The 23,229-nt window shown below is 55.9% G+C and overlaps 1 protein-coding gene across 1 annotated transcript in view; it reads right to left on the bottom strand.

Annotated features, from left to right (window-relative positions):
* The window catches only part of PLXNA1 (plexin A1), a 165,309-nt gene that overhangs the window by 137,676 nt on the left and 4,404 nt on the right, over positions 1 to 23,229 (bottom strand). Inside the window, exon 2 of the mRNA XM_068906774.1 lies at positions 9,222 to 10,567. Within this exon, the coding sequence (XP_068762875.1) occupies positions 9,222 to 10,394 (1,173 nt within the window). The 5' untranslated portion in view covers positions 10,395 to 10,567. The remainder of the gene's footprint in view (positions 1 to 9,221; positions 10,568 to 23,229) is intronic.

Here is a 23,229-nt window from a genome sequence, read left to right as displayed (position 1 = left end):
TCCCAGGGTTGGGTACACAGCAATTCAGTGTCATGCGTGGGGAGGGGGGAAAAAAAAAAGGGGGGGTTTTTTTTGTATCCAAGCGCAGTACATTCCCAACCACCACTGTTTCAGTTTGACATCACTCGCTGCAGCTACAGGCTAGGCCTTTGCTGCCTCTGCCTCCTTGTCGTGCTGTCAGACCAACCCAAAGGCCAGCGGTCCTGCTCACAGCTGCCATCAAGAATCAGCGCTGTGCCGTCCTCTTAGCAGCAGAGAAACAGGAACAATTCCAGCTGATCACACTCAGCCTTCTAGAGTGGTTCGGAGCTGCTGTTTTGCTTGCTCAGTTATTCTAACTTCCTTTTGCAGGGGGGAAACCTAACCTAGAATATAGCCAAAGAGTGACTCCTTTCCTCGTCTGACCTCTTTCGCCTCCTTCCCTAAACTGAGAGACCAGCTGTCGCCAACTGGAAGGATCTATACTGGTTTGCAGAAAGAGGTGGGGAGGGAAATTAGCATTTCTCAAGCCAATGTACTCTGAATCCTGGGGTTATGAAAGTCCTCTCCAACACATCCGCCAGCAAGCTTGCTAAGGATCTTCTTCTGCATTGCAAGGTTGGAAACTTCAGAAGAGCAGATCCAAGAAAATTCATCTTTCCAATAATGAATGTAGTTAACTTTAGCAGCCTGTAATTATTTCCTTCTGCCTCCTCTGAATGCACCACTCTTAGGGTAGCCAAATACTTGCAGATTAACCTCCCCCCCACCCTTGGGGCTTCAAAAACGCCCCAGCTCCCCAGCACAAGAGCTCCCAGCTCAGCCACTGAGCAGGCTCCGCTGAGGAAACAGTGTGTGACTGAAGGCCAATTCATAATCCCCAACACGGGAATGGAGAAACGTACCAGCTGATAACACAGTCCTATCCCCGTTCCTGGGATTCTTCAGGCATTTTGCTGGAAAAGGCTCAGCCTTTACAGTGAGGTGAGACAGAGAAGTCCCCGTTTTCTGGCATACGTCCCATCATGCTTCCACAGTCAGGCTAAATAAGCTACACCAGGGAGCTAATAGCTGGCGAGCTACTGTGTTGTATCAGAGAGGAGGCTGCATGTTGCACCTTCCAGCGCAGACACATGAAAACCACTTTCTCAGATGAGACCCAAAAAGACAAAGGAGGAAGAAAAAAAAAAAAGAAACAAAAAAGGCACCAGTCACAGCCCCAAGGAAGCCACTCAGCAGCCCTGACAGCCCAGGTGAAGCCTGGAGCTCAAGAAGTCCTGCCAGCCCAGGCTCACATGCCCAGGTGATGCCCTCCCAGGCAACGTTGAAGGCAAGACGCCCACCTACACTGCTGGCATGACTCTCCTCTGCATGCAAGGAGAGCAGAGGAGAGTCATGCCAGGAGGAGTCTCTCCTCCTTGGCAAGGTGCCCCCTGCACTGCTGCCCCCAGGAGAAAAGCAGTAGCAAAGGGGCTAGGGGCAAGCCCGAGCTCCAAGGGGGCCGGAGCGCAGCCCGTGAAGGTACCTAAGCCCCAGCAGCCCATCACAGCCTATGCAGTTTCTGTTCTCTCCGCACTCCGACTTGCAGCTTCCCCAACCTCACCAGCTGCTGAATATGCAGGAGGATAAATGTTTATGGTGTTTACTCCTCTCTGCTTTGTCTCAACAAACTCTCTGGGAAACGACAAATACAGCTGCACTCCAGGGCCGCGAGGAGCACCCGCCCGCCACCGAGATGCCAACACCACCTCGATAAATAATTACGCCGACAATTAGCTCATTAACAGAAAACTGCCTCGTTAGGGAAGTGCAGGCAGGCACCGCGGCAAGGCTGGGCCGAGCAAGGCAGCACGAGGGTTATGGTGCCGAACCCCCCCCCACCCCCAGCGGACCCTGCCGCTGTGGCAAAAGGCGAGGTGGAGGGACAGATGGAAAGTTGTCACCTCTGCTGCCACCTCACACCACCGGCCCTCGGGGAGGCGAGATAAGGGATGCGCCGGGGTTGGCAGTGTCGAGGCACTGACCGGTCCTTCAGTTAAGCAACCAGAGGCTGAGCCTCCCAGTCACCCCAACACGGGGACGTGCTACAGAAACCACCCTCAGAGCTGCGCTCTCCAGTTTGGGGGTGCGTCTGCAGGGGCGAAGGTCTCACGCCACTGCAAGGAGCTTTTTTTAATTTCAACACATTAATTCGACACTGCAAGGAGCTGCCGATCCCGGTCCCAGCTGTCCCTGGCCACGCACGAGATACCCCAAGGACACCATCTCTTGTCTTTTCTACCTGCATTAAACCACCTCTCCGAAAGAGGGTCAGAAAACTCAAGTTTCACCCGGGAAATCAGGCTGAAGGAGCAAGGAAACCAGGCTGCAGACGCAGCGCTGGCCAGACGCGTGCTGTCTCCTTGACATGCCTTGTCTCATTGCCTTCCTTCAAGCCCACTTACAGAAGCAATGAGGGAGTAGACAGGAGAGGCGAGATTCGTGCCATTTAGTGTTATTAATTGGTCAGTAATTTGCCAGTTAATACTATTATATATACCCCATCCTCTCGCGCCTGCCATTCACCACCTGCCTTCCTGCTGTCTCTCAGGGGAAACTTTCACCTCCCTGCCAGGGCCAGCTCGCAGCAAATCCAGTGCTGAAACCCAGAGCCTGGCATCCAGAGGCCCTGCCCTGGCGAAGGGGCACCTCCAGGGGCTGAACCCGCACTCGCGCCAGTTCTCTCTCTGCATGGTTGCTCTGATGAGTCAAGTACCCCAGGAACTCCCAATCCCACCCCTGCTGCAAAGTTTCCTGACTCTTTCTACCTGACCCTGGAAAGTCACTCCAGCTCCAACCCACTAAACCATTGCACTCTCCCAGCACCACCAAATCAGACCCTTGCTTCCCCATCTCCAAAACAAGGGCACGCTTGGGAGACCTGAGCACGTCTGGCCAAGGCCACGCAGTCCTCTGGTCCCTACATTACACAGATAAAGCAAAGACCTGGGCTACACAAGACCAAATACCTTTTCAGTGAAATCCCAAGGACAGCAAAACAGCCACGTGACCTCAGGAACAGTTTGGGGAGCACAGCTGGGGTAAAGGGAATGGACTAGATGGTCCCATAAGATCCCTTCGCTGTCCTTGCGTGCACGTGACCCACCTTGCATGCAGACCCAGACCTGTGCGTAGATTTGAACACACCTGCATAAGGAGTCTCGGCACCTAAGGGGTTAACAGGCAATCTCGGCAAGCACTCCCTCGGTCCCACTGAGCAGCCACACAGGGCTGGGAGGGCTCTGTCCCTGTTTTGCGGGGATTTTCAGCCCAGGGAGCAAGCTAATCCCCTCTCAGCCCTTTGGAGCAGGTGTTGCTACTTTCTTCCTGGCCCAAAAGAGGCAGAGAAAGCTCTTGGGTACCAGGCTGAGATGCCGGGAGCCTGCTCAGAAAGTGCCTCCTTCGAGAGCTCGCTCACTTTCTTTCCAGCTGAAGGATTGCTGGTTCCCAGAAGGGGAGAGAGAAACAAGAGACTGGAATGAGGTCCCCTCGCCAAGTCTGTTCAGCTCACCAGCGCCAGGGAGGAACTGCTAACATCTCCCGAGCGCTCTGCCAAGTCTGACGGCCTCTCCTCCTGGCTCTGACGTGGGCTCCAGATAATCCAAGCGCCCCGCAGCACTCGGGGCTTAGCATCCTCAAGTTCACATCACTGCCACGGCAGCTGCAGCTGACCTGGGGGGACAGTGCCCTGCTTAGAGGGTCTGGGGATAGGATCAGGGGAAGAAGGGTCCTAGCAGCAAAATCGAAAGGCCTCCTTCACCCTCCAAGATGTTTCAGCCCTTGCCACCTTGGAGCCTTTGTCCAGAGGAGAGGCCAGAACACATGATGAAGGCAATCCCTACATACTGTCAGCACACACTACAGCCAAGGAGGGTCTGCTCTTCCCAAAAGTCACCTTTGTCCACTCAGGCCAACACAGGCAGACCAGTCCTCAGGAACGTGACTTTTCAGCACTGAGAAATCCCTCCCCCTGACCATAAAGCAATACAGTTTGGACTTTCCAAAGGAGACTTTAAACCATAAATCCTGATCAGGAGCAAGAGAGTTCCTGGGACATTTTCTACACAGATTAGGTGTAAATCCCAAACTACTGACTTTAGCTATTTACATTCTGCCTCCTTAGAAAACAATATGCCCTTTACTCTCCAGCCAGCATTCATCACTGTTAGATGTGTCAGCTGCCATGACCCACCCCAGAGGTGGCTGCATTTTACTGGGGGCACAGAGATTCCTGCCAGAAAGAGGTTACACACTCTGCGGGATCCGATTTGGCTTGCTCTCAGCCCAGCAAGTGGCTAAGGGCTGGATTCAAGATCCAACCGTGCCTTTCCCTGCTGTGCTTGGCATGCAGGACAGCACTGGGACAGAAAAAAGCCACCTGGCTCCCAAGGCAAGCCTGGCACCTGGCAGAGAGAGGCACCTCCCTAGCCTAATCTAGCTGGCAGCACAACTCAACAGCAGCAGCCACCACCTCCATGCGAAGCTGTCCACCGCAACCCCAGCATCAGCTGCTCCCAGCCCACGAGAGCCACGGCAAGACAAACACATGCCCTTCCGCCACTTTCTCTCTCTCTGCTCTGGGACACAGTAACCCTGCAAGATCCACTTCTGTGGGATCCAAAGAGCACCCTGGTATCCAATTACTCACAAGGGACTGGCCACAGGGGCCATCACAGGCCTCTACTAGCCTAAAGCCATCCCCAAAATGGGAACAGACAGACCCCACAGACAGGGACTGGTGCTATAGCACCGACAGACATCTAGGACACCCGCCGCAACAGAAATAGCCGTACTATCCAGGTAAATCCCCAGGGCCATGAGAAATGGACTGCTCCTTCCCCCATGCCCCTCTACCGGGGCGTAGAGGGGAGGGCTATACCTAAACCTCCCTCTCACACAAGCTGTCCCTGCCGGGACTTCTCTAAGATCTAGACACCAGCCAGGCAACGCTCCCAGAGTGAGACAGCTAAAGACTTATGACACCACCTATGCAGGTCTCCAATTCAACCTGCAGCCTTGACTGCAGCAGTTGTGACCATGGTGAGCTTCAGGATCTGCAGGAAATAGAGGGCACTCGGGGTTACTTGTATGTGGAAATTAGACTCTCACCACAAAGACGATACTCAGCTGAACTGGTGCTTCCAGCACCGAGCACGATCGTGACAGATGTTCGATGCTGCGAGATCCTCAGGAGGTGCTTGCCGAGCGGTTCCTATGCTGCGTGCACGGGGTAATGCAGCCACTGCGAAAAGCCTACTACCTCTAGGATGAACAAGGGAGCTGTGTAGTGGTGCACAGCAACATAACTCTTCCAGACAGGAAAGGCGGAAGAAATATAACGTCGGGCGAAACTGCACCGGGGACTGAGAGCTGCAGAGCTGGGTTTTGGCCAGGAAACAGGAGTTCATCCTCTCTCCTATTAAAATATGCTTGAAGAGCACAATAGGGCCAAACCATTGGTCTCAGGCTGTGCCCTGCCTGCAATGAAGCAATTGCGAAGGGGCAGGCACTTCCCAGTACTGCCTCAAGGCGACAAGCGCTACCTACTGGGTCATCAACCTGCGTGGCACAGCCCGAGTCCTGCACCACGGATCCAGGCCCCACACAGCCCCGCTCTGATCTTTTTGAGGTGTGATGTGATCAGAGCTCCTGGGTACCAACTTCCAGTGTCCAGTCCTACTCTCCTACCATGGCAAGAAATGGATATTATTTCTAGCACTCGAGACCCACGGCAAGAGGCAGTGGGGGGGAAGATTCCCCCAGAAGGGGAAGCGTTTTAGCTGAATCCCAAATTCCCGAAGGCCAGGAATTCGCCCATGGCTAAGCCACCATGCTTACAAACAGCAGAAGAGAGCCAGGGAAGCAAGCTAGTAAGGAAGAGAAAAGGGCCAGAGGACAGGAGAGGCTAACAGACCAGAATTGATTCTGCAGCTCCATTTCCAGACAGCCTGGCTTCCTCAGCTTTGGGCAAACAAACAAGATGACTCTCCGCTTGCATAGCCCTTCCTCTTCCTCCCCCTCCAGCTCCATGCATGGCAGGGAAAACATGTGCAAGCAAAGCACCCTGAGGAAGGGGCAGCCAGGGAGAGATGAACCCAAGGGAAACAAAGTCAGCTCAGCCACTCAACGAGATGCCTCTTAGCTTGGGCTGCCACAGAAATAGTTATTTGGAAGGGAAGTGCAAGCATAGGGCATGCAAACCCACAGGATTTCACCTCCTATACCGCACAGCAGCAGAACCTCTCTGTGCACGTGACACGGCATCCAGCACAGATGCCAAAGCAGCCGCTGTTTCTCCCCCTAGTCCCACAACAAGAACTTTCCTGAGATTCACCAAGACACCACGGAGCACCCACCGGTACCTGCTAGCAGCCTCACGCTGCAGCAGAGAACACAGCCCGCCAGGGATGCAGCTTGCCCCATATTAGACAGAAAAACAGCCAGGCCCCAAGCTCATTCCCTTCTTGGACAGCTGCAGCAGGGGCAGAGCCCCCTCCCCAAACACGGCACCGCCACAGGGAGAAGCGACAGGCGAGCCAGGAGAGCATCCAGAGTGCGGGAGGAGGCAGCTCCTCTCCCTGAGTCAGCAGCTGGGCGACCCAACAGGCAGCAGTGTAACGATTTCATCATTTTCCACCAAAATTGAATTAGTTCAAAGCCAAAATCAGATTTGTGAGCCCAGTGCTCTTGACAGCAAACCCTTTACTTTGTCAGGCAGCTGTTAGCTGTCTCCTTCGGAGCTGCAGGGAGGGGGGCGGCAGGGAAGGCAGGACGCTCCATACAGCTGCTGACGCGCTCACAGCAGGTAGCGGCCGCTGACCCACCTGCAACCACCACCACGCACCCCAAACCCAGAAAAGGACAGGGGAAGGAGCGCAACATCCTCTTCTCCTGCTTCTCAGGGCTGCGTGGGATCAACCTGCGTGGGCACTCAGGTAGGGTTGGGTACTTAATGATAGTCAAGTGCCACAAAGCAAGGCTGGGAAGATGTGAGTGATACCAGGAATAGGAGCTATCAGGACCTCCATCAGACACAACCAACACGCACGCACCAACAGCATCTTACAGCAAAGCCCTTCTCTGTGCAGATCTGTGATGTGAAAGTTGCACTGGAAAGGCAAAGCCCCACAGAGGCTTTGGCACCGTGCCCTGCTCCAGGAGAGTCCACAATAGCAGCTGGCCATCCTAGGCCGGGGAGGACGCAGTGGGGAAACTCCCAGCGCTGTGCAGCCCTAGTTGTCCAGCCAGTGTGGTCTGCCCGACTCAGACCTGACTGCAACTCCCCTCATCCCAATGTACAGCTACCCCTACCTCTTCTAGCTCTGGGATCCCATCAGAAAGCAGCTCTGCCCCGTTGGTGTTACCCAGCCTCCTTGCCTTGGACTAACCACCAAAATAAATACATTTCCCTATGACCTAGCAAAATCTGGGAGCACTGGCCCCACAGCACACGTGCACAGCCTCTCCACAAGAGAAGGGCTCAGCTCTACCTAGGTGAGCGAGTGAGATCAACAGCAGCAGATCCTGCTTATGTTGGTATGCGCAAGGCCCAGCAGGCCCGCTTGCAGCGGGTGCAGGATGATGCAACTTCCCAGACCTTAGTAGGAACTGGGCTGTTTTACACCCACCAGGTATCTGACCCTGACTGGAGACTACCCAGTCCCGTGTACAGAAGCCTGATATAATACATTGCCATCATCCTGAGCAGCTGGAATACCTCCCTGTGACCACTCATTACATATTACCACCTGGATTTACTCCCCACTTCTCCGAGTCTCCACACAGAGCAAATGAACCACAAGCAGCAGCCACACACTCACACATCAGCCCCAGCCCAGAGGAGATGTGTCTCTTGGGATGCGTTAGTTGTCCTTATTGGAGATCACTACCCTGAGATCCCAGCACCTGCCCCCAGCATCTCCAGGCAGTGGTTTGCACTGACCACACTCAAAACTCACCCTACATACAGGCCCTCATACACAATGACATTTATGGTGGCTTCCTTCATGCCCCGCTCTTCCTCACGCACATGCTTTCAGCGGCAGGGACGAAGCTTTCCCCTTGCAAGCTACCCATCCCCTTTGATGGCAACGACGCCAGGCTCAGCAGAAGGGGACACGCTCCCCAAGGAGGCCCACAAGCCACAGAAGCCCATCAGCCTTGGACAAGCATCCAGCTGATTCTGCTCAAGAGGCGCCTGGGAAAGGAGCAAGGGAGCCCTGCAGAACTCAGCAGTGCCCACCTTCCTCTCTCTGCTGGCAGATGCCCCGAGCACACACCAGGGCAAAGGCCGTGGTGAGTAGGAGATCTTCCAGACCTCAGGCAGCAAGAGCAGCCCATCCAAGGAGAAGGGCCAGGGAGCTGACAGGCCTTCCTCCTGGACAGGCCTCCACAGTGGAAGGGAGAGGAGGCAGCCAAGAACGGTCACCAACTATTAGCAAGAGCAGAAAAGGGGAGAAGGCAGCAAAACTAGGAGGCCGTTTGCTCCCCACGGCCTAGAACAAAAAGCGCAACCAGGTCCTGGTACAGCAGAAGCAGGAAAAGAACGTGCCCGATGCTTGTACCCTTCCTATTCAACACACTGTGAAGGGAATATGGTCCCTCCAAACTGAGCACCTGACCAACCTCTGTTGAGACTGTCACCTTCGCTGCCTCCCTCAGCCTCCAGCTCTGGGTTCCCTGTCCCCCACATTCTACCATCCCCAACACCTTCTGCTCAGCCACAGCAGCAGCTCAAAAGGGACTCCACCAAGCCCCAGGAGACAAGACACTCCCAAGTTCACACATGCCTCCCGCAAGGGAGTCACCAGCACAGACACAGCGGAGACCTTCTGTCCCTCTGAAAACTGAACATCCTGCTCTTCAAAACAGGTCAGCTACACGCCTTTAATCCACGGGGCTGGGGAACCAGAAACAGGCACCTGTTTCAGTACACAGCCTCTCACTTAGGGCCAGCAGCTATTAGCAGACGCTGATTCAGCCCAAACGCAGACAGCCTTCCTGCACCAAAGCCAGTGTCTCCACAAGGAATGCTACCAAGCAAGCTGAGCACTCTGCCTTAACAGTGTCAGTCCTCAGAGGAAGCGAGGGGCCTCCCACTGGAAAAACATACATCAGCCTAGGCAACTGTGAAGGGTCTGAATACAGAGTACAGCCAGGGGCTAAAGACAGGGTGGCTGGGGTAGAGACAAGCATGAACTCACCGAGTTGATACAGCCCAATTCCTTATTCAAGAGCCAGGGCAGCGAGAGTTTCCCTTCCCCTCTGTAGCACGACTGGATACGCTCCTTGATCTTATCCTTGATCTTCTTCAACGTGAAGAGGCAGAGCACAGACTCCTTGGGAGGCTTAACCCTGTTTTTCTGGCCCTGAGAGAAGATGGTAAAGAGGATATCCTCCCGCTCTGAGATGCCCAGGTACTTGGCCAAAGTCTTGCCAGGCTTGGTCAGGTAAGCGTCCTGGATCAGGCGGTATTCGATGCCATCCTGCACGCAGCCAATGGGGAACTCCACGTATGAGTAGAACTTGGGGTCATCCACGCAGAGGCGGACGATCTTGGAGGTGAAAAACTGCTCCCCAGTGGAGTCAGGCGAGGTGAGCTGGGTGTCCAGCTGCAAGGTCAGGTAGTAAACAAACTGCTCACTGCTGAAGCTGTAGATGTAGTAGATGTCAAAGGTGGGAAACTTGGAGAGTGTGTCCGAGGGGATCTTGAGCTGGGAGGAGACAAACTCATCCTGGTAGACAAAGCCAAACATCTCCGCATTCTCCTCGTTGGCCATCAGCTTGCGACTGGACAGCGTGGGGAAGTACTCCGACTTCCCATCAATGGGTGTCCCAATAAAGAGCTTGTTCTGCCCATTCAGCACCTCGATGATGACCCCCGACATGGTGCCCGACTCGTTGACGCTGGAGAGGTAGTGCTCCTTGCGGTGGTGGGGCTCACCCAACTTGAAGAGGTCATCCAGCCGCAGAAACTGGCATATACCTTGGGAGGCACTGCCACAGGCGATTAGCCGGTTCCCGGAGTAGTCCACCAGCAGCAGTTTGTTAACATTGTTGGTGGTGACCAGACCATGGGGGCAGGACTGAACACTGGGTGGAGGGTAACACTTCTCATTGTCCTCCACAGGCCCTGTCACATGGGTCCGCAGGAGCGTCAGGTTATTGGAGAGCTTGTAGATCCGATTGACAGCCCCCACGTAGACCTCCCCGGTTTTGTTATGGACCACCAAGTGTGTCAAGCTCCAGTCTGTAACCGGGAAAGTCCTAAAGGGAGACTTGGGGCTGCCTTCCGCCAGCGGTAGCCAGGTGCTCCCCAAGAGCAGCAGGGTCCAAATGTTGACGGACAAGTGGTGCTTGAGCCAAAGGAGCCACATTGCAGCAGTGTCACATCCGGCCAAGGCCGTGCCCAAACCCAGCCACAAAATAAATAGAAACAAACCCAAACTAAAGGGATGAGGGAATTAGGAAGAGCTAACAGGACACAGTCTCCTCTGCTTCCGCTGGCTCTGCATTCAGGACATCATGGACACTGCCAATCTGGTCAGCCCTAGAGAGAGAAAGACAAACACAGAAGGGTTAGGAGGCTTTCCTGCAGCTCCTGCCACGGTAATAAGCTTGTTCCACTCCACCCAGCAGAGACTCTGCTGCTTCATGCTTTTCTTCTAGGCAACATAACAAAATGCCCCCACTATCCCCTGCCCTGGGGGAAAAGAAACTCACGTCCCTGGGGCAGGGACCCGAGGAAGCTGTGAGATGCTAATGACGACTCCGCCCGGTCGCAGGCGCACACGCTCCTACACATAGCATATCCCTGATACCATCAACCAGCAAGTTGCCATTTGCTCTGTTTCGCCATCCGGGCCTCCAGCACAACCGCCCTCTCCAGAGAGGGCCATACTCTGCTCTCGGCTCCACCAAGCCCCCTCGGGAGGGGCAGCAGCCACCACGAGCATCCCTGCAGCTGCTAGCCGGACTGCGCTGACACGTCCCCAGCAGGCAGCAGCCTTGCGACTCGCTCCAGCACACTGACCGCATACAAATGTCTCGGCGGGGTGTAGCTGGCCCCAGCCCCGCACAACAGGCCTGCTTTTAAGACCACTGGCAGCACTGAAGTGTTAGCTGGGGACCAGCTGCTAACAAGCAGTTAGCTGCAACATGAGCCTGCTGCCCCTGCCCCATTTCATCATGCCACCAGGAGCAGATACAAAACCCCAGGTTCCTCCCAGCTCTGAAGCACACGGGAACGTGCACAGTTACTGCGAAGCACCCTCTCCCACCTGCAGAGACATCTCAAACCCGAGGGGTACCCAGCCCTCTCACCAGGTTGGTGGATCGCCTCGGCTCTCTGTGCCTGGCCGCTGGAGCGTGGCTGTGTCCTGAAGCGGGAGCACTTCCAGGCCTCCCCCGGCACACAGCCCGCAACCCATTTCACTGTTAGCTTAACTGGCGTCCAGCACGCTAAGACGACATTGCTTTTATAAAAGACAAGGTGGGCAGGGGGGCAAGAGACAGAAAAAGCAAGAAAAAGCTTGAGGTTTTCATGAACGAAGACATAAACAATACCAATTTACTACTCAAACAGTGCATGACTGAGTCTGCAGAGGAGAACTGCAAATTGAGCCCAGGCGGGCTGTGCCCTCCAGTCCACTGTGGACACCAGCCATGTCGCTCCATCCTTTGCATCTCCATCACACCCGGACAGGGTGTAGGAAACACAGCTCTAGTCACTACGCAGAGGAAGATCTCAAAGCACCTTTGAAAGGGCATTGGAAGCATTGAGAGCCCTGGCACACATCCACGTGCCACAGACGCCGAGGGGGAGACAGGTCCACAGGGTGCCCACTGGCACCACAGATCTTCACGTGCCAGCACCTTCAGATACAACATTTCTTGGGTTGATGTTTGATTTAGGGAGCACAGCTATGCAACCTACCTTTCCAGGGGACAGCCCTTCCAACCAACACTGTCTTGGCCCTTTTGCTCAGGGGTCGGTACCATTGCTCCAAAGACCCACGGCCAGGAAATGAGCTCAGCCTTTTGTTTCCCTCCCCAGGCCTGGCAGATAAGACACTCCAAAAGCAAGCAGGGGAGAGCCTCCCTCTCCTTATCGGTGATCTGACTCAATTCGTGCAGGGATAATTTGCTCCCAACCCAATGCAACGAGGCCGATTCCCATCAGGGAGTGGCACAGGTAGGAAACATGGCCCCTGGTGACTGCTCAGCTCTGCCGGGACCTGATGACTGGATTACTTATCATCAAAAAGCAACCAGCATCATGCCATCAGCTCTGCATGCGAAAAATATAGGAGCGCGCTTCACTTGAGAGCACCGCTGACGGCCAGCACAGGAAAGAGGTGAGCAGAGCAGGGCAGCCAGCTTTTAGCAGCACTATTGACCTCGCCAGCCAGGCCCTGAGGCCACCGAGTAGACCTTGAAGGGCTCTGCTCAAGGATCAAATAGGCAGCCTGGTCCCACAGAAAAGGATCCAGGAAATAGAATTAGGTCACATTAGCTTTGGAGATGAGCGAGAGCAGTCTTGCCCCTTCTGGGAAAAGCCGTGCACCCGAACCAGCCCCAGCCGCAGCCCAGAACTCTCCAAGAAACCACCGGGTGATATAATCGGTCTCTCTCCAGCCCTTTCGGCAGCCTCAAGGGCAGCTCTCTGTGCACACAGGAAGGACGCTCTGGTAGCGTTGGCTAACTGAGGGGTGACAGCCATGCCCACAGGTCAAATGCATCTAACCCCACAGCAGCCCAGCCCTCTTTCCTGGTATAGCCCTCAAGCACCCTGCTCCCATTCACCAGGCCGGCCACAGGCCACACAGGTCCACGTGGGTGCTCTCCACTGACCAGAGCCAGGCACCCCGAGATATCCCATGTGGCATCCCTCTATTTTGCTTCAGCCTCTTCCAGCCACAGAGCTAGCCTGGAAGCTAGTCTCAGAGGAGAGGGAGATATCCATCCACCCCCCTACTCCTGACACACATGAAATCCCACTCACTCAATGCAGAGCAAGTGCGGCCACCACGATCCTTGCAGCAAGAGCCCCAGTTGCTCCTCTGCGCCCCCAGGGCGGTTTGGGCAAGGCCTCAGCACCTCTTCCAAATCTTCTGTGCAGTCCTGCCCAGCCCCGGGAGCTCTCCCTTCCCTGAATTTCCTTTTTGGCAGCGTTCCTGGTCCCTTCTGCCTCCCTTCCCCAAGGCATCAACCTCCAAGGCAACAGCCTTGGGGAAGTTTGGGCAGCAGCGTATACTGAACGGCATATAACACCGCAGACGCTACACCAGGGGTTGCAAAGCTCCCAGGGCGTGAGGTCAGCTGAAGCAAGGAGCCACCAGCCCTTGGAATTATCTTTGCGGTCCAAATACCATGTTTCTGCAAGGTTTTGTAAAGTCAAATAGGCCTGAGTAAACAGCATACACCCACGCCAGCACCGAGGTGCGACCGGCTCCTGGGGTGGAGCGCGCCCAGGACAGCTCTCCCTCGTAGGGAGCAGACAGGCAGCCTTCGTTATCCAGCAATTTCTAAGGGCTTATCTGTAAGACCATCGTTATGAGCATATGTATTAGTCCTTCACCACACCCAGGCCCAGGATGGGGCCAACAATCGGATCAGAAAGCCGGGAGGATGGCAAGAGCAGGCGGCGCCGCTTCCGCATGGACGGCGGGTTATTGGTGGCGGGTTTCCCAGTCGCTGGGAGCAGGCACGTCTCCCACCAGGCGCCGGGGCAGAGCACAAGGCAACCCTCGTCCTTGCCGGGGTGCCGGCTGCGATCCCGGAGCGGCGGAGGGACAGGGCAGCCGAGCGCGACACGAGGCACACGTGACTCAAAGCAAACACAAACCCCAGCACGACCACAGCTCCATCTGCACCGGCATGGGGAGAGGAACAATACGGCAAGCTCTGTCGCAAGGAGATTACCATCTAAATGAAACTCGACTTACGCACCAGCAACACGCCGCAGAGCGAGGACAAGGAACAGGGAAGGGCAGCGGAAGCAAAAGCAGGAGCCCGGTTACAGCGTGGGAACACCAAACCGGAGCATTGCTCTGCTGGGACAAGGGAGCAGGACAGGGAAGTCATTTTCTCAGTGCATTTCTAATTATTCATCGCTTCTATTTTTGGGAGCTGGTACAAGAGCCAGAGGTCAGGCCACTGTGACAAATCAGGGCTGGAAAGCACAACAGGAGATTCCCAAATTAATTTAGGGAACTGTTACGCAGGGGCTGGAACAAGAGCAAAGCAAGGCAGGACTGGGGTGAGCCGAGAGCAGACAGATGATAGTCTGCAGAGCTCCACAGAGACTTCTGGTCCTAAATATGTACTAGCAGCAACATCTTGTCCCAGTGCACTAACATCAGCAGTGGCTTTGCCCAATAAGATCTGCTTAAAGCAATCAGTGTTAAAAAAAACTAAAATAAACAACAAACAGTAGGAAACTGTTTGTTTGTTTGCATTGCTCAGTATGAAATGATCTGGGTTCCTGAGACTCGGGTCAAATTAAAGCAAGGGTCAGCCCCCACCACCATCGAAGGCGGAAAGCAGCCCTGCATCAGAGCGCAGATGCCTGCATGGCCCCGTTTCCCCCCCGCGACACCTGCGGAGGAGGCCGGGGAGGAGAGTCGCACCGGCCAAAGGGCATTTCCCTCCCGCCATGCTGCTTCCAGTCCCGCGGAGAGGTCACATCGTGACTAACGGCACAGCAGGGACACGGTACGGTCTGTGTTTCAATCACTGCAGGGCTGCACCCAAACAGCAGCTCACCCCAAGGCGGAGACACCAGGGCAACCCAGGAGCCCTGGTCCCAGGGCTGCGTCGGCTCTCCCCGGCCACACGCCGGCACGGCACAGCCCGTCGGGACTAACGTCTCGCTGCCCCGTCCAGCGACTGATTCCCCAGCTCCTGATGGCCTGAGTTTGCCTACAGGAAGCAAGACCCGGCGCCGCAAACACGGCCACCAAAACTCGTGGAAACCTCCAAGCAGGCACGTTGGAGCTGAGCCCAGGCCTGAAATGGGCTGCATTAAAATAAAACATCCCAGCCTGGGCCGTGCACGAATGCCAACTCAAAGAGCAACGCAAACAGACCTAAAAATACATCCCATTCCGCTGCCTGGGCGGCAGATTAAACAGCACGGACCATCCTGCAGCGGGGAGCAGCCCTGGGCAGAGCCAGCTCCGACCGCGGCCGCGCAGCCCGGGCACGCGGGCAGCACTGCTGGCAGCACGGCACTGCAGGCTTCTGTTTATTTTGCATGTACACACAGGGTTTTCTCTCTCTCATACATGTATATGTATATAAATACACACATACATATTATGCATATATATACACATGCATATACATATGTATAATATATGTACATATATTATGCCATATATATATTGCAGGAAACTTGCTGTCAGAAGCAAAGCTGACAAAGCAATCGCACAACCGCCAAACCCACCCCAGCCCGTTTTATCCCACGCTGGGAAGGAAATTCGCTAGCACTTCCACCTCAAAAGTGGCCAAGAGGCCCGTGTCGTTTTAGACGCTGGTCGCAGCTGCCCCGTGAACTGGATCAGGCTGGAACCTCTGCCCGCCACGGCCAACGCTCACACACACCGACTTCAAAAGAGCCTTTCATCAGAAAGCCATCGCCTTGCCCTGCAAATGCCTGCATCCTACTTGCTTGCTAATGATGGAAAGAGATGGAAATGGGTTGCACTGTTCTTCTCCGAGGTTGTGGGCTTCTCGGTCCTGCTGTGCAGCCAGAAACCTGGGTTTGGGACGGGGGATCAAGCATCGGGAAAATAACCATCACTTTTGATAGCATAAAGCAGGAGAACTAGGGTGGAAAAAACTAACCTGGAAAGGCAAAGACAGGACAGGGCATTAAGGACCAGCTCTCCACTCATTCAGGGAGCGGGTCCAGAGCACCGACTGATGCAATTAGCAAGGGCGACAATGCTACAAAGCAGCAGCCACCATCGAAACAACTGAAGTCGTGGCTTAAAGCACACTGACAATCGCAACAGTTGCACATATGGCACCCCACGGATTTGCTTCCTGCGTGCGCTCAGTGCCCTCCGCGCTCATCCTCTAGCAGTCGCAGCTGTAGAAAGGCGAGCTGAACATCACTGAGAGACCTCCTCACTACGCGGGCTCGCATCTCAGCATCCACACCACCAGCGACGACATGCACCTCGGCAAGCCCTGGATGACTACCGGAGCCCCAGGCAGATCTACAGCCACTGGCACTGGGAAAAGCATCCTCCTGCTCAGAGAGAAACTGCTCTCAAGGAGCTGAGACATGGCTGCAAACTGCCCCAACAGTTTTATGGCCTCGCTGAGGAGGAGCGCTTTGAAAGAGAGCCTGGAAGACAACTGATGGGAATGAAAACCCTCATAAGTGACCCCCTGAAGGACAGGAGAAATGGGATCTAATGGGTCTTTATCTATAATCGCTCTGAGTCACTTGCTGCTTTCAGCGATAGGAAACGCACTGAGAAGGAACCAGCTCCATCTTCAAACACATGAGCTGCCTCGCTGCCAATAATTAGCAAAAGGGAGAGAGAGGGGTGATTATATGGAGAAGAGAAAAGCCCGCAGGCCACAGGAGAGTCAGTCTCACAATACAGTTGGTATATTTTTAGGTTTGTCTGCCTGGGAAAAGCCTTGCAACAATAAGGCTGGTGGTGTTACGGAACTAGGAGCTGTACTACATATGCAACCATCTGCAACAGGGCTAAACCTTAACTCCTTCCTTCACCACACACATTAATTTAAAACAATTTCTCGGGGATCTCTCCCCTGCTCCTCAGCTAGCAAGCGAGTGAAATCATTACAAATCTCATCCCTGGCTCGAACCAAACCCTGATGAAATCAATGGCAAGCTCTGAAGCAGCCCCGCTCCAATCTCAATTACAATCACATATATCAGGAATATCTCTAGGGTTTTCAGTGCTCTCATTTCCTCCTGGGCCTCCCGCTATCCCACCGGCATGGGCCAAGGTAGCAGTCCTGCCGAGCCATCGCAGCACATGCGGGCACAGCAGCTCCCGCTCCAGCTCTGCAAGGATTTCCTACGCAGGCTTGGGCAAGTAACTCAACCTCTTCTGTCCTGTCTGAGAAACACAACAGGGAGAAGCAGTCATCTATTGCTCAAGGGGACCTCGTGAAGAGCTTCGAGCCTTCAGCCAAAAGGGGCATAACAGAATCAGCGGCAAGGAAAAAAAAATGGTATCTATCAAGCACACGATTCCTCTTCTCCAATCCGCCCCAGGAAGTCACATCATACTAAGGAGAACAGATCTAGAGGCTGCCGCCTGCTCTCAGAATTAAGAGACTGTACGCTGCCCTGCAGAAAACCATTCCCAAGCAGCACCGCGAGCATTTCTGAGATGGAAACACAGCCTTCCTCACACCACAACTTCACAAGGCAGAGAAAAGAGCAAGGACAGTCTCAGCGGGTCCTGCCAGCAGTGCTTATCCCTGCCATGGAAACCGGGTATAAACCAGGACTTTACACATATTCCCCAACTATGCTCACATCTCAAAGGCTGCCCCTTCCATTATTTTCAGATCACACCTGGGTACCAAAGAACAGGCAGATCTGGGCCCCGTACGGACTGCCAAGGGGCTTGCTTTATATCACCTGCATGTATACTTCCCTTTAGGAAAGTGCACCCCGTTTTTCCCCCGAGCACCGGTAGCCAAGGGAGCAATATGCAGACCTGGACCACCTGATGCTCGGGATGGACACCAACGGGCAGCGGGTGGCCTCCCCTCCCGCTTCGCGAGGCCACGACGGGGCCAGCTGGGGTTGCCACGCAACATGTCCTCTCGACTGAGGGCCCGTAGCATCTCCCAAGTCCCTGGGGGCAGTTTCAGCACAGGGTGCACAAAAGCCCCTCCGGAGCCACCTGCCAGTGCTGCAGCCATGCAACCCACCACGCTGGGAACATAACCCAAGGTGGAAGTGGGGCCTCCCAGCATTAACATCCAGGCCAGCTCAAGGCTTCACACACTAGACCGGCATGAGTCTTGCCACCTTGAAGAGGCCAGGATCACTTAATAACCTTTTGTCCTCAGCTTCAGAGCAATGAAGTCCAGAGCAAAGGAGGACACCTTTCACTCTGACTGCTGTGCTCCAGGCCCTGCTTCTCACATCCCGCCAGGCTGTTGCCCCATGTAAACGCCTGAAAGACAGCTCTGCTGGCAGGTCACCTCGGTCCGGCTCGACCCGTAGAGAGCTGCAAGGAGACCTGCAAGTCGGATCTCCCAACAGCCAGCAGAGAAGTTCAAAGAGAGAAGTCCTCTTGCCACCAGCTTCCTTCCCCTGGCTGACCTCGCTCCCAAACGCTTCACAGACACACTGGATGCACATCGGCCCTCCTAAAAGTGCATCCACAGCTGGGGTCGGCTGCAGCCCGCCAGGTCCCTCACCCCTTCTCCGGCTCCCTGTCCCACCACTCAGCTGCCGACCTGCTCCTTGCTGCAACAAACCTCTCCGAGGAGCAGAGCCTGCTTCCTAGAGGCCCCAGCTATTTTGAGCATGGCTCATTAATGGTTCAACTCCCTCGACAGCCTCATCTCAGAAAGGTCGGGAGGAAAAAGCAGCACCCAAGGTATGGGTGCAAAGCTGCAAAACAATCATACCCAGCGTTTTGCTTCTGCAGCTGCTGCCTCACGGCTCCAATATTGCATGCCATTTCCCCCCAGGTAGGGCGTTTTGGGGGGGTTGGTTTTTTGTTTTTTTTTTATTATTGCTCTACCCCTAAGTACAGCTGGGGGAAGGCTTTGCCTCCCAGACCTGACCAGCCCCTCACATTAACCAACGCTGCTCTGCTTCCGGGGAGAAGCTGCGGGAGCAGCACAGCCCCTCAGGCTGCTACTGCCGAGCACCGTCAGCCCAGCTGCGGCGCCACCGGATGAGCTCAGCTCCTGGGCCCGGGGGATCACGCTGCCAGACACACGCTAACATGCTCCTCGCTCCCTAACTCGCTGCTCCGCATCCGCTACCGGGCCAGGGCAGCCACAAGCACAAGCCGACGGCTCTCCCCTCCTCAGATCAATACACCTCTTGCAGCTCGGTTCTCCGGGGAGGACTTTCCCCTCTCTCCAACGCGTGCACGCACCTCCCCACCTCGTAACCTACCTACGCAGCGATCTCAGCCTCCGCAAAGCCAGCAGGAGAGATCTGCCTTCCCCAAATCTCAGAGCGAATCTGCAGAGCTTCCAGCTCCCGACAAAGGGCTCGGACAGGAGTTTTTTCCGCTTGCTGGATTCCCTCTGCTCCCAGCAGAGGATGCAGCTCCGGGGTTGTTTTAATCCAGCGTGAATCCCGGCTGCTGCTGAAATTCCCATTCCTTTGCCCAGCCCCGCGCTGACACCAGCGTTCGTGCAGTCACGTGGCGAGCCGAGCGCTGCCGCTGGCGCACGGGGCCGGCAGGGCACAGCCCATGTGGGTGGGAGCCGACTTAAGCCCAATTAAAACAACTGCGGGTCCACAAACTTCTCCCTCTCCTCCAAACAAGGTTCGCCCAGTCCCTGGCTAATCCCCGAGCTGAATCCAATTTTCCTTTCCCCGAGACCCCGCGTCCCTCCCTGGTGAGCGATCTCTTTGCGCAGGCTCCGTCCCAGCCCGGCTCGCTGCTCCCGGAGCGCCGGCACTCCCACGTTGGGGAAACCAAGGCAGAAGGGCCCTGGGAAGTCAGGTCAGACCTCGGATTCACTTCCATTTCAAAGGTCCTGGCTCCGCACCGCGCCGAGTTTTGTTTGCCCAAGGTGGAGCTGAGCCGGGAGCAGCGAGACAGCCCGAGAGCTAGCGGCGTCTCCTTCAACAGCGAGACGGAGAGCAAAGGCAACGGAGAGGGAGAAGCGTCTGAAAGCGATCCAACAGCAACAAAACAAAGAGGGGAAACCCTGCTTGGAGAGACTAACAGAGGCTTCATTCGAACACGGGACGGGCCGCGGGGATCCAATAAGAGCAGCGAGGCGCACGCATGCACGCAGAGTCAAAGGCCGCGTCTGCGCTGCCGCCGCAAAGAGGCGCTGGCCCCCGGCGCGCCGGGACGCCTTCACCCCGACAGCGCGTCCGCCTGGCACCGGCGAGGTTTTACCCCAGCACGCCTGGGCAAAGCCAACGCTGAAGCCCGGATGCAACACGTCCAGGAGCTGGCTGCCTCCCCGCGCTTGGAGAGCCGTCCGGGCCAGAGGGGACGGACGCGCGCGCTTTCTGCCGCCTGCCGATCCCCTGCCAAAAACTCACTTTCTGCTAATGAAAGTGGCCGAAAGGTGGCTTCAGCAAGTGACGTCGCCCTGCAGATGGCCAGGGAGCAGCTCGGCTCTGCACCGTGGCACAAGCGAGGGGCGAGAGACGCCCCGCGCCACCAAGCCCCAACGCCGGCCTGGGAGCCGGGGCGCTGGCAGCGCCCGCGCGGGCCCCGTGCAAGCTCACGCGAGTCCCACGCGCGTGCCTCCGTCCCTCCCCGCGCTACGCTGCGCAGGGCAGCACTCGTCCCCCCCCCCGCACGCCTGCCGGCCCGGGGCCAACGCTGCCATACAGATAATAAAGAATAACAGCACGTGCCGATTTAAGCCGAGCCTGCCGCGGGCTCGCCGACACACACGGGCGGCTCGGCGGCGCAGGGCTCCGCTTGGGAAGAAGCGGCGCTGATCTCTCGCCCGCCTGCCTTCCTGCGTCTCTCCTCCCCCATTTCTTCCCGATGACATCAGCCTGAAAAACAGGTTTCTTGACTTCTGAAGAGCTCATCAGACAGTTTATTGTCCCGCTGAAGAGGGGGGAAAGCCCCCCACCTGCCCCCGCCGCGCGCACCGGCGATGGAAACCACGCAGTCATCCAGGAGCAGGACCCCGAGATAAGCGGGCTGACGCGTAACAGCCCGCGATCCGGTTTGCGTGCCAGCATTTCTAGGAACAAAAATGACTGAGGAGGAGACGGGGGTGGAGGGAGTGTGACACTGCTGCACGGGAGGAATGAATTTTGAACGTTTTACGGAGGCCTCGGCGGCTCCGAGCTTCCCAGCGACCAACTCCAGACCTCACCTCGCCGGAGAGCGGCGCGCGCCGAGGGAATTACGCTCGCCTTTCTGCGGCAGGAATAACCCCTGCCCTTCCCGACCGGCTGGCTATCCGTGCAGCTGAGCCTCCCAGGCCCTGGTTAAGCATCATTACCCCAGTTTTACCAACAAGAAAAGGGAGGTCAACCGGTCCAGGAGCCTTCCCTACAAAATCCAAAATCTCCCAAGCTTGAGCTCCTGCCCCGGCTCCGTTAACACTCGGGGACGGGGCAGCCCAACCCACCCAGCGCGCAAGAGGCAAAAGCCAAAACCCCGGGCCAGCTCCGGGACCCTCCTGCTCCCCAGGGTCCGACAGCAAGTCCGCAGCAAGGCCGAACCGAGAAGGCAGGTCCCAACGCCAGGCGGCAAAGCCTTCGCAGGGCTGCAAAGCCCGACTCTGACTAACGGGGAAAATTAGTCTGCAAAGCGTCCCCTGCGCACCAGCCAAGCTCAAAGGCTATTTTTAAACTCCTTCTAAAATATTTTTGGGTTTTCCTTTTCCCCTGTTGAAACTAACAGTCTGCACAGGAAGACTGCAACGACGGCCTGTATATAAAGCACCGCTGAATGCACAAAAGCAAACAACCTATTGCCATTACAATTACCTTAGATGTTATCTGCGGCTCTAACAGGGCCGGCATGTGCAGAAGAAAACGTGGTTTTCGCATTTCGCCGAGGCATGTGAAACACGAGCCAATCCCCCCTCCCACCCCTGCCCGAAGAGCCGGCCACCAGCAGCACCCACTCGCTGCAGACCAGGCACCCGGGCGCCGCGGAGCCTTCCTCCTCCTCCTCCCGAAACGCAGGCACCGACCGGTCTCCACCTCTCCGCTCGCAAGGGATTTGGTTCTGCAAGAGCCTGAATATTTTGACACGCGAGCGGTTGCTTAACTAAGCGCATCAGGCAAAGGGACTCTCAGAGCTTCTGCGATTACACAAACGCTTCAAGATTTGCCTGGATTGGGGCCAGAGGCCCCGCATGGCAGAGGATCGGGCCCCGGATACAAGCGGGGAGGGGGGAAAAGCGCAAGGGATGGAGAGACACTGGAGTCAGTTCAGAGGGAGAGGATCTGAGCTGACTTCCTGCCGCTGGTATGAAAACAAGCCTCTCTCCTAACCCCTCGTACGCTGGACTGCAGCTCTGCTTCAGTGAACTCTTAAGAAAACACGAATCACTCAACGTTTATCAGTTCAAAACACCCGTGCAATTAACAAGATTTCCCCCCCCCAGTATAATTATACACATTTTAATGCAATTACCACCCCTGTATTTTGTACATTAAACAGTAGGCAACCAAAGGAAGAGAGAGACTTTATTTTTCTTGGCTGAGCGTTTCTGAAAATAACTGTGTACTGCAGAACAGCTCTGGTAGAAGGGTTTATCTTTACAAGAGAAAGCGGGGGGGGAACGACAGGGAAAACGGAAAGGGGGAAGGAGAGGACTCCTGAAAGGAAAGCAAAATTGCCAAGTCCATCTATGCCGTTCCCACCCGCCTGCCACCACGCGTAGCTACACGTAGGAAGCGTCCCCGACACCATGGGCAGGACTTGGAAGCGGCTCCTGCGCCCCAGCGCCTGCCTCCGTCCTCTGCAGCCGAAGGAAAGGAAAACCAAATCAAGCAAATGGTCGTCGGATACCAAGCCCCAAAGCTGGGGTCATTAGCCAGATTAAAGTTCCCGAGCTCTGGCCAGCAGCACCGACAGCAAAGTGCAGTTAAACTGCCCAAATTGGATTACTGCTACTGCTCGGTCTCCATGCCAAGTTGGCCAGCAGATTGCGGGCTACGCGAGACAGCGGGAGGCGCAGGCTCCCAGCGCCCCGAGGCCGAGCTGCAAGCTGCCGGCAGCGGCAGCCCGAGCGGCCTCGGGGAGGCGAGGAGACGCGGGAAAGGCTGGGGAGGAGACGAGGCAGCCAAGCGGCTGCTCAGCCCCACGGACGTGGAGGAGATGCACGTGGTGGAGATGGTCCCCGCGCAGCAGGCACCCGCTGCCCATCACCCGCGTTCTCTGGCACTTTCTCCAGCTAAAGCCCTTGCAAAGCTCAGCTCAACAAGCAGAGAAGAGAAGAGGGCGCAGCAAGGACCTGCCCCGCTCGCAGCATGTTGCATCTCAGCACCAGGACCCAAAACCTAACCCGGAGACCACC

Source organism: Struthio camelus, chromosome 14, assembly GCF_040807025.1.
Source record: "Struthio camelus isolate bStrCam1 chromosome 14, bStrCam1.hap1, whole genome shotgun sequence".
Taxonomy (NCBI): domain Eukaryota; kingdom Metazoa; phylum Chordata; class Aves; order Struthioniformes; family Struthionidae; genus Struthio; species Struthio camelus.
This window is presented reverse-complemented; position numbering and strand designations above follow the sequence as displayed.